Below are 16,556 nucleotides of genomic sequence, written 5' to 3'. Positions count from 1 at the left end.
GTGCTGGGATTACAGGCATGAGCCCCTGCACCCAGCCTGCCTTTCCCCCTTGAAAGTGTCCCAGTTTGGGTGATAAACCATCTGGTCACCTTAAACTTGAATACTATGGGGTTCAAAGTAAGAATTTCCTGCTGCTGGCCGGGCACGGTGGCTCACGCCTGTAATCCCAGTACTTTGGAAGGCCAAGGCAGGCGGATCACGAGGTCAGGAGATCGAGACCATCCTGGCTAACCCGGCGAAACCCTGTCTCTACTAAAAATACAAAAAATTAGCCGGGCGTGGCGGTGGGCGCCTGTAGTCCCAGCTACTCGGGAGGCTGAGGCAGGAGAATGGCGTGAGCCCGGGACGCGGAGCTTGCAGTGAGCTAAGATCGCGCCACTGCACTCCAGCCTGGGCAACTGAGTGAGACTCTGTCTCAAAAAAAAAAAAAAAAAAAAAAGAATTCCCTGCTGCTTTATTGCCTTTATATCCTAGCTGGCTAAGTTAAAGGATTTCTGGAGTTGAAGCCCAGATACTGAAAGTTGCTTTCAAAATATATGGTGGTAAAGAAAGGAAGAAAGCAATGGATATCTGGCAGCTGGCTACTCACTTGGCATCTCCCAGGCTTTCCCTTGTGTTTACACCTGAACTGCATGGAGTGCTGTCTCAGTTGCTGTATTAGGTTGCAGCTATTCTACTGGGCTGTTCACTGTATTAGACAGTGGGATGACACCTGGCCCTGGGTAGCTGCTGCAGACATTTCCACTGCTGAACTTCACTGTAGGGGAGCCAGCAGCTCCGTTCGTGAGCCTGTAGGATTTTCCCCTGGCTCCTCAGTCACTTTCGCCAGCCCTTCTTTGAAGCCCCACTTCAAAGGATAAAGTTTACCTTAAGAATTTTCGGGAGGCTAGATCATTTTGAAGCTTAGTGCTCTAGGTGTCTGGTTTCTTTTCTCCCAGCGACTCTGCTCAATACATCAGCAGCTTTGGCAGAATTTAGCCAAGTGGATGCCCCACACTCTGATGTGGATGGGGAAGAACAAGTAGAACCACTTAGCATGTGACCCATGTGAGTGTTTGCTGAGCACACTCTACTTGTCACTTGTGTGTGTCTTTTGTGTTGGAGTGCAGATGATAGGGAAAAATACTCCATACAGACGGGTAGAGGCAGTTCTCACTCATTTCATAAAAGCAGAGGGCTGGAAACTCTTTCGTGCACACGCTGACACTCTGGCAGCCACCTAACAAATGCCAACCAGGTTGGATTTTTCCTTTGCATGAATGAAGCTGCTTGGAATCAGTGTTTTAACATGCTGATTGCCCTTCACTTACCAAGTGAAGAGGCAGCCTCCTGTCTCTATATTTCCCAGTAAATAAACATTTTGAAAAAGGAAGAGACCTAACTAATTAAGCTGTTAATATCCCTGGATCTTGGATTCAAAGCCAAATGTTTTGCACTGTTATTGCTGTTACAACAGAACCAAGTTTGCTGTTGTTGAAAATTCTTAGGATCAGGACAAAATCTACCAATCCACTATATGCTCATTTAAGAGTTCAAATCTAAAACAACAAATTCAGATTGCTTCTAAAGCAAACATATGATCATCAGTCAGGCTTCAAATGAGAGCCCTCTCCTAGCCCTTCCAATTCAGGGGACCTTTTCTCCTTTATCTATGTCGATCACTGGTGAATGTGTTGAAGTTTACCTTTAGGGATGAACAAAGATTCATTTTTTTGCTAACTGATCTGTGGCCCCTTTTCCATTTTTTTCTTTAATACCAGAAGGATAGTAATAGAGAGCAGATGGATTGCTGGGGGGTTGAGTTATGTAACTGGCTTACCTATCCGTAGAAACATAAAGTTAATTCTCTTAAAGGTAAAGTAATTCTGGTCTCTAGCCTCCATTTATATACACTATTCTCACGGAGAAACATGGCTTCTGAGACTCTCCACCCTCTAAGCACCTCAGTGGCTCACACCTACATACCCAGCATCTCCCCATGTTATGCAGCATCACCCCTGGTACCTCCATTTGCCAACATTCTTTCCAGTAAGCCACTTGGCAGCATTTTGGCATGCCCTTTTGGAGATGATAAATCATACCTGAGAATCAGTACCTGTCATATGATTAGAATACAACCATGTGTTTGGCCATTGAAATTAGCAGTTCTTTGTGAATTAAGCAAAAATAATAATTATTTTTTATTCTTTCTAAGGAGAAGGCAGAGTTAAAAACAAGACAGGCACTGATCATTGGAATATGTATAAAGTGCGATATGTTAGACACAATGATATTGAGGAGAGTGAAAGACAGAAGGAGAAGAATAGAACGTAGCTATGGCGGAAGTTTTGCTGAGTGAGAAACACTGATCTTTGCCATCAAAACAACTTCAGTGTCCCCTGAGGCCCCGAGCCCCGAGCACCATCAGAGTTTTGGTGGCCTCTGGGGTCCTGTCCACCGGGACTCAGCTCAGGGCCCTGCTCTCTCCAGTTTTCCACTTTATAAAAAGTCATATGCAGAGAGGCCCCTGGCTTATGGGAGTCAGGGAGTGGTGTTATCCAAAGGTTATCCCCAACCAGCCATATTTGTTACTAACTCAGAACTTGAGCAAAGTACTCCCTTTAGTGGCCACAGTCTTCACCCACCTGGGCTGATTTCTTTGTCCTGCATATTGAAGTCACCAGTGAGTGTCTCCAGCCTCACTTATTAATGGACCTCTTGGCTAATTCTGGGGACAGGAGGATTACTATCCCCACCCCCACCCACTTACCCAGGGCTGTTTACCAACTTATGCAAGGCCTTTGTGTGAATTAGGAAAAAAGTCACCCTTGTTCCTCTATGAAGATGCAGCCCTGCACCAGCCACACATTTTGGGGGTAGAGTAGGAGACTGGGCTTTAGTACCATTCATCCCTTTAGTCTGATGCTTTTGTGCAGTGCACGCACCACACACGCAGATGCAGCAGTCCTATTCATATTGTGGGTTTCTCTTATCTGAAAATGTTCTCTTATGTGGAAATGTCCCCTTATCTGGGTCTCATACCATTTCTGCTCAGTCATGCAATTCCTAATGGACGAGTGAATCCTAGTTTCCTAAAGGGCTTCTTGATGCCTTGCAAAGGGACTGCCTCCAAGGTGGGGTTGCCCACTCATGGATCTGGAAGACATTTGGATCAGTGGGCACAAATGATGGACTATTTGGATGTTTTTCCTTCAGGCATGAAGAATCCCTTTAGGAAACTATGACTCATCAGTCTGTCCTAAGTGACATGACTGTATTTAGGCAAACAGTATTTTTCCAGCCAATTATTTCCCTAACCTGACCTGAGCCTCAGAAAGTCAGTGATGCTCATAAACATCTCGAGGGTTTGCTTTGCCTTTCTCAGTTGGAGGGATGCTGACCAGAGTCCAAATCACAGCCTTCTGGATGTTCAGCCCCATCTTTACTTCTAGCACAGGATCTGCTCTCAGTGGGGTTTTCCTGTGTGCGCTCTCTCTCTCTTTCTCATCCCATGACTTAATTACTGAGAGGTCATCCAACCACTCTGTCTTGTCTTAGAACAAGAGAAGACCTCGTCAGTTCTCCTGGGCTGCGTCAAAACTGAGAGTTCCTGCACACATTACCCTTCCAGACCAGGACATGCATTGAGAGTTCTGGCCATCGTCTCGCTCAGTGGGTGAAGGAAGCCCATCTGCCTCCTGTTCCCCCAGACTCTACAGGAAGCTCAGTGATGCCTTGTGCTTCCCTAACTCTCTCTTGGGTTTTCACTCATACCCTAGTGAAGGTGCAAAGGAGAGAGAAGAGCTTCTGACTTGTCAGCTGCCAGCCATTAGCCCAATCATGACAGAACTATAATTCCTAAGTGTTACATATAAGAAGCAGTCAGCGATCACAGATGTGGGATCCCACCTAACTAGTCTATGGCTATCAATGCCCCAAACCAATAAATGCTTTAAATGCCCCAAGCAGTGTAAATGTGTGCTCATTACCATAATTCTGGAGAGGGATGTCCCAAATCGGTCCTGCTATCTCATTTTCCATTGTCAGGCCATTTTTTTCTGTACTTTGCGGAAGACTTTTAGTCCCCTATAGGAACAAAAGGATCATTTCAGTTCCTAAGTGCTCATACTAATAATCCTAAATAATCACCCGAAATTGCTATCAAAGGATGATCCCACTTTCAGGAACTTACCCAGGTCCCCAGGGTTCTGACGAGGGAGGCTGTGTGGTCTCCCTAGGCAGGACTACCCTTAGGCCAGTTTCAGAGAATCTGCCTCCACAAACCAACTCCTGTGATTAGGATCTTCTTTTAATGGAACAACAGGTTACACGACGGCTTTGGGGTTTAGAGAAACATATGGGAAGAGAAAGGCTATTTGGCTACAGATTCTAGCAAATCCAAAATGGCCCCCAACGACCTTGCTGGTGGGCAGCTGGTTGTGTACAGAGGGGAAGGAATCTTGTTAATTCAAAGGGCAGAAAATGAAAGCAACATTTTGAATTAGCAAAGTACGGCTTATCTGATATTTGTATTAGTGAACAATAGGGTATCTAGTTGCTGCAAAGGAAAGACTTATAAACTAATATCAGTTGGAGAAAGTTTTGGCATGGGTGTAGAATGGCCTCCTGGTATTACTTCCCCTCCCATCCTCTTCTGGTGTGGTGCCTGTTCCCGGCTAGGGGGTGTTCTGTAAGTGTGTCACTGCCATGTACTAACCCTGGTCTTTTCCCTCTCTGCCAGTACACTTCTAAGTTACTGTCTTGCAAGGTGACTTCCGAGGTACTTTTCAATTTGTTTGTCTTGGTCTTACTGAATGCATGATCCAGCTGCATGCTGTTGTGGTTTGCCATTTCCTGATGAGTTAAATGAAAATGGCAAGAAAATGACTTGTCTCCATATGTATTTTTTTGTGCCTTTTCTGAACTATGGGACTGCCTCAAAATGTTGGAGTCCATGCAACAGTGATACACAATGGTGTGCTTTGCCGTGCTGTGCTGTGGGGGCGAGTGGGAGGGTACTGGGGAAGACCTTGCCTGCTCACGGATCTTGAAGACGTTTGGACCAGAGGACATAAGTGATGGGCTATTTTGGTTTTTAAAGTTTCTTTAGGCATTAATAGCAAGTATACTTGGTCTGGTTGGAAAACAGTGCAGCTCATGCAGATTGAGCTATTGATTTTCACCCATTCTTTGTTTACCTTAACATAAAGCTAGAAAGCTCCATTTATAGATTTAATATGAACCATCCTAATCTACAAATTTATCAAATGTGAACCATCCCAGGCCTCCCTCCCTCCAATCTTTAAACGTGTATTTTTTAGAAACTCTAAGCCTTGATTTCTCCAAAAGCCTCCTTGTTTAAGAGACAAGGTCTTACTCTGTCGCCCAGGGTGGAGTACAGTGGTGCAGTCAGAGCTCACTGTAGCCTTGACCTCCTGGGCTGAAGCGATCCCCCAATCTCAGCCTCCCAAAGGGCTGGAACTACAGATGTGTGCCACCATGCCCAGCTAATTTTATATTATTTTATTTTATTTTATTTTATTTGTAGGGACAGGGTCTCTCTATGTTGCCCAGGCTGGTCTCAAACTCCTGGCCTCAAGTGATCCTCCTGCCTCAGCCTCCCAAAGCATTGAGGTTACAGGTGTGAGCCACTGTTCCCAGTCCCCAAAAGTCTTCTTCTTTCCTTTTACACAGATTTCACAAATATATGTGCTATGAGAAGGCATATTTTTCTCTTTTAATTTTTTTTCTATTTTGTCCAGTTTTTCTTTTTGCTGAGAAAGCACAATATTTTTCATATTTTTATTTCTGTATTTTATTTTGATTTTAAAATAATTATTTCAAATATACAGAATTGTAGAGAGAATCATTCGTTCATTCATTGAACAATTTTCGAGGCTGTACTATGTGTCAGGCATTGTTCTGGGTTCCATGAATACAGTGGTCAACAAAACGAGTTCCTGATATCATGGAACTGGCATTCAAAATAATGTAAGATAATAAAATAATAAAACCTACCCACCCAGCTTTGTCCATTCTTAACATTTCATGATATTTAATATTTTTAAAAGAATACAATTTAAGGCCTCTCGTTACTTCTCCCAGTTCCCTCCTCCCCTACAATCTCGCAGAGGTAACTATTTTTGAGCTTGTTGTTCATCATTTCCGTGCATGGTTTTACACTTATACTATACATGTGTATATACATAAACAACACCTTATTTTTGCATGTTTAAAGACATTCTATAAATGGTAAATCATGTTGCAGTATCTTCCGCTCCTGACTTTGTTCTGTCTGCATTGTTTTTAGATGTGTCCTTGTTGATCACTGTGGCTCTGGTTCATTCTTTATAACTGCTGTATGGTATTCCATTGAATGAATATATCACTATTTATTCAATCTTCTATTATGGAAATGTAGACGATTTCCAGTTTTTCTTACCATTAGAAATAATGCTTTTATGAATGTTATTATACATGTCTCTTTATGTACCTATGGAAGAACCTCTTTCTATATCTCGGAGTAGAAGCACTGGCTACTAGCCCGATACATCCTAACATTTACTAGATATTGTAAATTATTTTTCAAGTTGGTTGCATTAACCTGTGGCATAATAAGTTTTTGGTCTCTCATTTAGCCAAAGAATTATATTTAAATATAGAGCTGACCTGCTGATTATCAGTAATTTTCTTTCATAAGATATCAAATGAATACTGAGAATGTCATTCTGTACTTTCTTTAATGTCTAATTGTGATTCTCATCTGGAAGACGGCAGTTTGAAAATTAGGACTTAGCCCGTCTCCCCTTTGAGTCCATTTAAAACAATGAAAATCTGGTCAAATAGATCCAAGGAGGGTAGAGTTGGGCCCACTCTGTCTTCAATTTAAAAGCAGATTGGAAGATGAAATATAAATATTAATATGAATAGGGTGATACTATTTAACATATCTGTCTTTTGTTTCATATGTCCAAATTAAAATTGTCTATATTGATTGCTATTCAAAGTTAAGCAGTTCACTTGAATTCCCTAAGCATTAGAGAGAAAAATTAATATTGAAGAGTTGTGGAGAGAGAATTGTTTTTTATTCCCCACCAGACCTGAATGTGAATTTGTGAAAGCAATAAAACTTTATTTATTGATTTATGTAGTTTAGTTTTTTTTTTTTTTTTGAGACACAGTCTCACTCTGTTGCCCAGGCTGAATTACAGTGGTGTGATCTCAGCTTACTGCAGCCTCCCACCTCCCATGCTCAAGCGAGTCTCGTGCCTCAACCTCCTAAGTAGCTAGGACTGCAGGTGCCAGCCACCATGCCCAGCTAATTTTTGTATTTTTAGTAGAGACAGGTTTTCACCATGTTGGCCGGGCTGGTCTCGAACTCCTGATCTCAAGCAATCTGCCCACCTTGGCCTCCCAAAGTGCCTGAGCCACTGAACCCGGCCACAATAAAACTTTAAATCAGATCCTTTTTTGTTTTCCCCTTTCCATTTCCATGGGGAGTGTTGATTGCTCCTCTCTGATGTGTCTCCTTCTGGACTCCTTACAGTCATTGGGCAGCAATGTAGTCTGGTGGCCTCAAGCATCAACTCTGCACCCAGAGTGTGGAGTTCAAATCTTGGTTTTGCCTTCTGCTAACTGGGTAATTCTGGGCAAGTTACTTAACCTCCCTGTGCTTCAGGTTCTTCATATAAAAAATGGGAGTAATAACAGCATAAATTTTGTAGACTAGTGGTGAGGATTCAAACAGTAACATAGAACTTAGGACGTGAGTATATCTATTATTAGAGCCCCAGAGACATGTGCCTTTTTGCCCAGAAAATAAAGGAATGAACTTTAGAAAGTAAAGTTAATATGCAGTAATAAACTAGTAATAAAAGCTCTAAATTTGCTAGAGATTCACACATGCGCGCACACACACACACACACACGCACACACGCGTCTGAATTAATTACAGAACAGATGTTCATTCAAATACCTTGGTTTTTGAAACTTCTGAAGACCAATTGTGGGGCAGCTGTACTCCCAGACAGCCCTGGGTCATAAGCCTTATGAACCCAAAGACAGCTTTATATCAAGGTTGCCAGGTATTTCAGTAATGATGTTTATTTTCTTGTCTGTGCCATTACTAGCGGCTTTAGATTTCACTAGAAATTTATTGTATGGCCATGGTAAGTGATCGTGTGACCATGGTAAGTGGGCATACAAACTAGGGGAATTAATTAAGAAAAGAGAGCTCATTGTTGGTGTAAGTGAATTATTTGAGCTCGTGACAAGTAGACGTCCAAACCCAAGCTATGTTAAACGTTTCCATAGTTATGAATATTATTTTTCTGCCCATTACACTTTTCATCGCTAAGCTCCATAAGGGAAGGGACTATTCTATCCTCAACAAGAAGCACTGTGCCTTATACTTGGTAGGAAACTAATAAATATGGGTAAATTGGATCGATAGATGGCTTGTAACAAGAGTTCCTAAAGAGTAGAGCAAACTCAATTTGCCCAAGTTGTTTGAGAATCAAAATAGGGTTTAAATAACAAGACGAAAAACATTCCAAGAGGATGGGGATCATAATTTTTAGAACTTTAGATTTATTTTTAGCTTTGATGTAAACCTTTCTGTTTGTATCTGCAATCTGAAAGGCAAAGAGATGATCCCTTTATACAATGTAGAGTTCTTTATAAAATGCCCGATATTTGTATGCCGCTTCATAATGTATAAATCCCTTTGACGTGATGATAGAAATAATTATTCCATCATATTAGGCTCTATTTGAGAGCTTACTATGCACTGGGAACTATACTTTACATACATTGCCTCATTGATTTCTCTGTCCAAATTTATGCTGTAGTTTTTATGATCCCCATTTTATATGGGGATACTGAGGCACAAGGGTAAGTGACTTTTCCAGGGTCACAAGGATTTGAAGTAGACCTGCTGGACTTCAGAGACCACAGTGCCTTCTGAGTAAGCCTGTGAAGTAGAGTAGCTGTGTTCTCCATGTTATAGATAAGAAATGTGAGATAAAAGATGAACAACAGAGGACAAAACTGGAAATAGAGCCCAGGACTTCCACGTGCAGTCCAGTGCTGTTTTTCAGTTCTGTGCTACCACACATTAGACTATTAGAAAATTTCTGTATTTAACTGTAGCAGATTTGGAAGCATGCTTTCCTCCTGCTAATTTCTTATTCTTAGATATCTGTGGATATTGAGTGAGTGACCATGATATGCTTATATGCAAAACACATTATGCAAAACACACATGGCTTATGTGCTTAACAGTGCATCATTCATTCAGCAAACATGACTGAGGAGGAATGGGGGAGGCTTCCCAGAGGAAAACACGTTGAAGCTCTTGGTGGTGCATTTATTTGGCAAAGGTGCAGAGAAGCAGGTTGAGATGGACCCCCTGATCTCCCATCTACCCAGAATCTGCTTATGTCTGGGCTCCCACCTCAGCCTGTAACTGCATCTCCTTGCTTCTCTGGAGTTGCCAACTGTATTCGTCAATTTTCATACTGCTATGAAGAAATAACCAAGACTGGGCAATTTATAAAGAAAAGGAGGTTTAATGGACTCACAGTTCCACATGGCTGGGGAGGCCTCACAGCAGAAGGCAAAGGAAGATCAAAGGCATGTCTTAAATGGCAGCAGGCAAGACAGTGTGTGCAGGGGAACTGCCCTTTATAAAACCATCAGGTCTGGTGAGACTTACTCACTATCATGAGAACAGCATGGGAAAACTCACCCCCATATTCAGTTACCTCCCACGAGTCCCTCCTGCTACATGAGAGGATTATGGGAGCTATAATTCAAGATGAGATTTGGGTGGGGACACAGCCAATCCATGTCACCACCATCACTGTCCCTTGCCTAACTGATTATATTTAGAATAAGCAATGCCTTCGTTGCAGTTTGGATAACCAACCAATGTTGGCTCTATTGGACTTTTCTTTAAAATCAGAAACTATACGTCCTAAGCAAATGCCAGAGCAACTGGTAAGAATGCCTGGGCTTGTTTTTGCTGCAGTGTCATGATATAGAACCATTTTTCATATGTTGGCAACCTAAATGCCATTAATCTGGAATCTTTTCTTGATCAAACTGAAACTGGAGCAGATAGGCCGAAGTCTCTTCTCAGGAGTCCATGGACTGCTCTAGTGAATGGAAGGAAGGGAGGCTCTCCCTCAGTGGTAGTGAGCCTACTTGTCCTTAATGTCACCTTTCATTTCATTGATTAGCATATGGGGTCTGAAGTTGCATCAGAATGCTGAGATTGCTTTTATTGATCCAATAACTTTTTTTTTTTTTTCCATGTAATGGCTTTTTTAGTTTAATTTTGCCCAAGGAGGTTTTTGTACTATAAATATCATCATGGCTTATATAGATTTGCAAAGCTTGATGGACTGAATCCACACTGGTCTCATTGTTTGGAATTATTTTCTGGATTGCTTGTTTATGAAGAGACTGAGATCATCTATAGTGTGCTGTCCAATATGGTAATCACTAGTCACATGGAGCTATTCAAATTAAAATTAACTAAAATGAAATAAACGTAAATATTTAGGTTTTCAACCACACTAGCCCTATTTCAAGTGCTCAATAGCCACGTATGGCTAATGGCTACCATATCGGATAGCAGAGATACATTTTCATCATTGCACAAAGGTCAATTGGACAGCACTGATCTGTCGCGTGTAGAGATCTGCTGTATCTGAAAACTTGATGCAGAATCATAGCTAGTTCAAAAACGTGCAGAACATTGCATGAAAATTAAATCTCTCTATAGTGAAAACTAGGAGTCAAGTAGCAGATGAATTTTGGCTGTGAGACGAATGCGTAACCAGAACCACCCATTCCCCTTTTCCAGTGTCTCTCCTGTCTCCCGCAGTACCTCATCACTTTCTCCTCTCAAGGTGATAAACAGAAAGGAAGAAGGAAACAAAGAAGTTGGTTTGTGTTCATAATTAACATCCATGAACTCTGCATAATTTTTTTCCCTCTCTTTACAGGTCCTTGAGGCCACACGGGTTAATCGAAGAAAGAGCGCACTAGCTTTGCGCTGGGAAGCAGGGATCTATGCCAACCAGGAGGAAGAAGACAATGAATAAACTTCCTGCAACCCAGGAAGCGTCTGTGGTGCTTGGGAGACCAAGAAACCAAGAAATTTAACAACTGAAAGCATTTTAATGGACTATTTATTAAAGTGCAAACAAACTCAGCAATCCTTATGTAGACCAGAAGCTGCAATACACAATGATGAAACAAAAAGGAAGTCCACCCATCAGACTCTGGACACCCAGGAGTCAAAAGAGAAAGGACTTTTTTTGGTGACTCAATCCCCGTGTCTGGTTTTGGGCCAATCCACAATGGATCCAAAAGGACAAACGATGTTACAAGCAAATCAACATAGTTGCTACAGGCAGAACTGAGACCAGCCTCTCCGGGTGATGAAGGACAATGGTGATAGGGCCACTTAGAGAGCAGTAGGGCCCAGGCTGGTGCAGCCTACATGGCACAGGATATTTCCCTGCACCAGTTTCCCACCTGTCGCTCACAGCATCGGAGGGTGTTGCATTAACTCCATTTTCTCCAGCAGCCATAAAATGAATGGCGTTTCTCTCCATATTTGCCCAGAAGAGGCAGTTATGATTCCACTTCTCTTACATTTAATTATTTTTAATTGAGAACAACTCATGATCACAATTCATAAAATCCATATTTTAAGACAATATTTCTTCATGTTGCAAACACAATCTATTCTACATGAGGAGGCTGAGAAAGGGGAAGAGAAAACCAAACCAAATGGATGATGTTAGCTTTAGGATCGTGTCTGCTTATAATATTCACTGATCTGCAGTTTATGAGAACACATTTTCACAGTTACGTTTCTTCGTAGGAAAACTATATTTAGTGGGCAACAACTATTTTTATGATGGGATGGGTGAATATATACATGTATAGAATCTGTACACATTGAACAACTTGGTTCAAGATGGTGGGGGCATTTTTAGAGTGGCAATAATTGAAAAAAAGGTGAACTCTGCCTTGGAGAGGTAGATGACAAGAAATAAAAAGGTGTTTATAACTATTTTGTTTTATAAAGTGGGCCTTAGAGATAGGAAGAAGAATGATGGATTCTTTTTGGATCAGTCAGAAAGGAAGCAGGAAAGAAAAGTCATGAAGGTAGAGAGAGAAAAAGGGAGGGAGGGAGGAAGAATGGGAACAAAATAGGAGGTAAGAGATACTATTTTTGCTGAGCAACCAGTGTTTTTCAGGATGCTACAAAGAAAAATATAGAATAGAAATTTAAGTACAGGCTTGGAATCAGCTACAGATCCTAAAGATGGGGTGAGTGTGTGTGTGTGTGTGTGTGTGTGTGTGTGTACACCATTGTGTGTTTGTGTAAAATGCGTATGTTCAGGAGTAAGGGTGTATGTGTGTATGTATGTGGATTAAAATTCCAGAGTGACCATGGCACTTGGGTGTACAGGTAATTCCTCCAAAGCTGTTTGCTGGCTTCAGGAGTGGAGTGAGAATTTCTTTTTTATGAAAAGGGATATAAAGGCACCGAGCTGATGCAGTATTTGTAATATTAAATTGACCTAACAAGGTATTTGCATGAGTCACAATTGCAAAGTTTTGAGCAGTTTTGTAATTTGACATTTAGGAAAGTCTCCTATTTATTCTCATGCTTTATATTCATGCTTAGTATACTATAGAGGATGCCAGCTTTAATCTTTCTGTCATTTAAAGCAATATGATAAGGGTATTCAATAATTGGGTGCCCTAAATTTCTGGATGAGAAAATTTTCAGTTCTGGCCTTGAGAAAAAAAAAACAACCAGCCGTCTTTTTTTTTTTTTTTTCTTTTTTTCTCCTTTGTTTTAAAACTGTGGTTTTTTAAAAAAGCAATAATTAAGTCAGACCTCACTAAAAATCATTTTTGTTTTTATATTATGTCATAAGCTCTAGTGTGTTATTCTAACAAGTAGCAATTTCACAAAATTTGTATGTAGATGTTAATGCACATTTCCTTCTTTTATTAGACTAGTGTTGACTCTGGGGGGGACATGTATTCACAGATGAGAAGTAGGCACAAAGTAAAAAATGGAACCATCTACTAACAAGGATCCTTTAAAACTGCCAAGGGAACCAGTAACTTGAAGCCACATTCTACAGATGGCAGCCAAAAGAGCACATGGGCAATTGGCACCATCTTTATATGGTTCGTTCTCCTGAATATTTTGAATGAATTCTCAACAAAATGTGCTAGCCGCTGGGGTCACAAAACAAGTAAGATCCCTGTTGCAAGAAATTCATTTTATAGTGAGGGAGGCTGGCACGGAGACTAACATTCTCAGGAAAATGAGATCCGTGTTAGATTAGAAGTCCTGACATGAAATGGGAGGACCCAGGAAGGAGGATCGTCTTTACCTGAGGATTTCCAGCCAGAGGTCCCAGATGCCTGGGCTGAGAACCCAGCAATAGGGGGCATTCCCAAAGCAGACACAGGGATAAGAACAGAGGAGGCAGTAGCATTGCACAGCCCCAGGCACAGTGGCAGTTAGGATGGCTGGAGAGTAGGATAGTTCTATGGATTGCACAAAAAATGTGATGTGCTTCATGTTTTCTCTGATTCATGGATCTGGTAGAGACCATAGACATGATATAGACTAACTTCCCCGTTTTTCACAAGAGGAAACCATCCTTATGACTTACCTTAAAGTTTTTTGTTCTGTTTTGAAGGAAACCATGTGCTACATGAAACCTACATTTGACAAGAGAATGTACAGCTAAGAGAAAAGCTTAAGAGGCCACACTATTCATGGAATCGCTTTAGAGGCAGATGAAGTGGTCTTTGACCACAGTTGACTGAACCAGAGCACTTATTGCTTAAAGATACAGAGCTGGGGGTTCTTGGGCCATGCTCTGTGTGTGGATAAGGAAAGAAATGCTTTTTCTGGGACTTTCCCACAGTCACAAAGCTGTTTTCACTGTGGCCCCTACAACTCTTAACTTTTGCTAGTACTCCTGTGCTGCCTTCCGGATTACTGCTGTCTATTTTCTTGCTCCACTCACTGAAGATCCTAATATAATCCCATTAAAATGTAAATTACAGTTTACTTGGGAGAGCCAGATTTTCTCTGTGCTCTTGAGTTTTTTATTCATTCAAGAAACCTTGGGCCACCGCTTTGTACATAGCACCGTGCTAGGCTCTGGGATCCCAACTGGACCCTTTTAACTTTCTGAAGATGGGACCGTCCCCTGGAGGAAAGTCATTCCTGCCTAATCCATCGAGAGAAAGAGGCTTACGAAAAACTTTGCCTCTGATGCTCGGCCCCACCCCCAAATAGCACGCAAGCTTGTTAACCTCACCTCTTACAAAATGTTTAGATTCTGTAGATGTTAAAAGCCTTTCTGGAAGTATTGCATTCTGCCGTGTTTATAGGTGTTCACTTTCCTCCGGAGCTGATTAACTACTGACATGCCTTGGCTTTCTCATCCAGAAATTATGGAAACAGGGTCTGTCAGTGGCAGGAGGCCGGGCTGTGTTTTACTTGGATGACACAATGCAATTTACTTGCCTATTCATACCCATGCATGCTGCTCACCCTAGACAATGACATATAAGCCGTATATAGATCAATGTCCACATATATATACACACACACATATATATATAAAGCGTTACAAGGAACACTAAAACAGTGTTGATTCTTGTCTCTGAAGATGAGTAATTAAACCTTTTTTTTTCCCAACTAAAGAATGGATTTAATTAAACTAGGTATTGAAAAAAAGTAGCCTAAGTGTTAGAGATGGTGAATATATTCCATTTTAGTTTAAAGAACCAATTTCCTGAATTTTAAGCATTCAGTAAGCTGCCAATTTTGATTTTGTGTTGCTCTTTACCCAAATTACGTTTTCTTTGTTTTTCTTTTTTGGGGGGAGGAGGGGGAAAAAGCAGCAATACTGTGTTTGGAAATTATACTCTGTATCTGGCTTTCCTGTGTATGTTAACCACTTAAATGTTATTATCCTGCTTTGGTTTTATAGTGATTGTGAGGCATTCAATGCAAGTATACAGTTATTTTCTCATTAAAATCCAATGTGTGTTGAGTTTTTATAAATAATGGCTGCTTGTTTGACCGTGAGGGAGGGTGGAAGACTGGGCCAAACAGTGGCACGCCAGCGTCCTTGGCCGCTACTGTGTGACAGCTTCTGCTTCCTCATGTTTGGAACAAAGGAACCAATCCGAGCTGAGGGGACACTGCTGCACCAGGCTGTTCCCACAGTCCCCTTTTCAATGCTGTCCCCAGCCACCCTGGCTAGATGCCAGAAGCTGCAGGTGCCTCTTGAGGACATAGACTCGAAGTCACAGCAAGAGCTGGACAAACAGCAGGATGAACTGTAAATTCCAGCCTTGCCTGTAGCTTTGGGCTCTAACCTTTAGAATACATTCTGAGCACCTGTATTTGGCTCTCCTCTGCAAGGAATAGCTGATGGCTACATGTTGACATGAAGGACTCCTTTTGTTGTATTCAACATAAAGCCCCTTTCCCCAAACTCTTACTCTGGTTTCTTTATTTTCCTACTCTTCTACCCCCAACTCTTTTTCTTTTCTTTCTTTTTCTTTTTCTTTTTTTTCTAGAGCTTTATTATGGTATAATTTACTTAACAAAATTTACTCATTTCAAGAGCATGCGAAGACCACAGGTTTATCAGGAAGCATCCTCGCCACATTTCCGCCTGTCCTCCCTTCTACTTCCTCCCTCCCGCTTCAGTCTCTAGCTCCTCCATCCCATCACTCAGCCCTGGGCCCCTGGCCCCTGACCATCAGTTTCCTGGTCTTTCCCTCGGCCCCTCCTCTTCCTGGTACTTCCTTTCCAGCTGCCTTTTTCTCTTTCTCCCCATTTGTAACTCTTCCAGCCTTTTTCTCCCCAGGATTTCCAACCATATATTCCTGTTCTGAGCATCTGGGGGTGTTCTGTGGCACCTGTCGGGGCTGACATCTTTCGACCTCTAAGTGGTAAGAGTTCTGAATTTGGAAGTGGGGGCACCCCTTTAAAAATGTGATTAAAGTCTAGAAACAGTGGATAACACTTGTGAATGTCACTGAGAATGTGACAGGCACTCCAGGCTCTCCATGACTGTGATATATTTATATTGATTTCCATTTTACACAGTAGGAAACTGCAGCCCCAGGAGGTTAGTTTTTCAATGCATGGCTTGTAAATGGTAGTGCTTGCATTTGAACCCGGGCTCTTAACCGCTCTTCCCACAGAAGCACACATTGACAACTTCACATACGAGGTTGAATAAGCCTGTTGATGTGTGTGAAGTCGAAATGGGCTTGTACCATCTCCCCGCACTGTACTGTACAGGAAAGGGGCTCTCAGGGATCAAAGCCAAGGCTGTGATAGGAGCCCAAGTCTAGGGGAAGAGTGGGGTTTTGGTGAGAGCAGCAAAGAACTTTCTTCCTTTGGATGAACTTTCTCTGGGTTCTTCTCTTTGAGATCATCTCTCCCAGGGGATGGTGACAGCAGACGGCCCAGGCATCCCAGTTGCCAAAAAAA

The 16,556-nt window shown here is 41.8% G+C and overlaps 1 protein-coding gene across 39 annotated transcripts in view; it reads left to right on the top strand.

Moving 5' to 3' along the window:
* PALM2AKAP2 (PALM2 and AKAP2 fusion) overlaps positions 1-15,110 on the top strand; it is a 523,331-nt gene extending 508,221 nt beyond the window's left edge. For 22 of the 39 annotated variants that reach the window (XM_074016837.1, XM_074016831.1, XM_074016838.1 and 19 more), the window contains one exon: positions 10,993-15,110. In XM_074016837.1, the coding sequence (XP_073872938.1) occupies positions 10,993-11,091 (99 nt within the window). In that variant the 3' untranslated portion in view covers positions 11,092-15,110. Of the gene's footprint in view, positions 1-4,720; positions 4,760-10,992 lie in introns of all 39 variants that reach the window. The other 17 variants (XM_074016842.1, XM_045373610.3, XM_005581112.5 and 14 more) reach the window with 1 other exon arrangement.
* Positions 15,111-16,556: the final 1,446 nt, after the last annotated feature.

The sequence above is a fragment of the Macaca fascicularis genome, chromosome 15, assembly GCF_037993035.2.
Source record: "Macaca fascicularis isolate 582-1 chromosome 15, T2T-MFA8v1.1".
Lineage (NCBI taxonomy): Eukaryota > Metazoa > Chordata > Mammalia > Primates > Cercopithecidae > Macaca > Macaca fascicularis.
The sequence above is the reverse complement of the archived record's forward strand: the minus strand, read 5'-3'. Positions and strand labels throughout refer to the sequence as shown.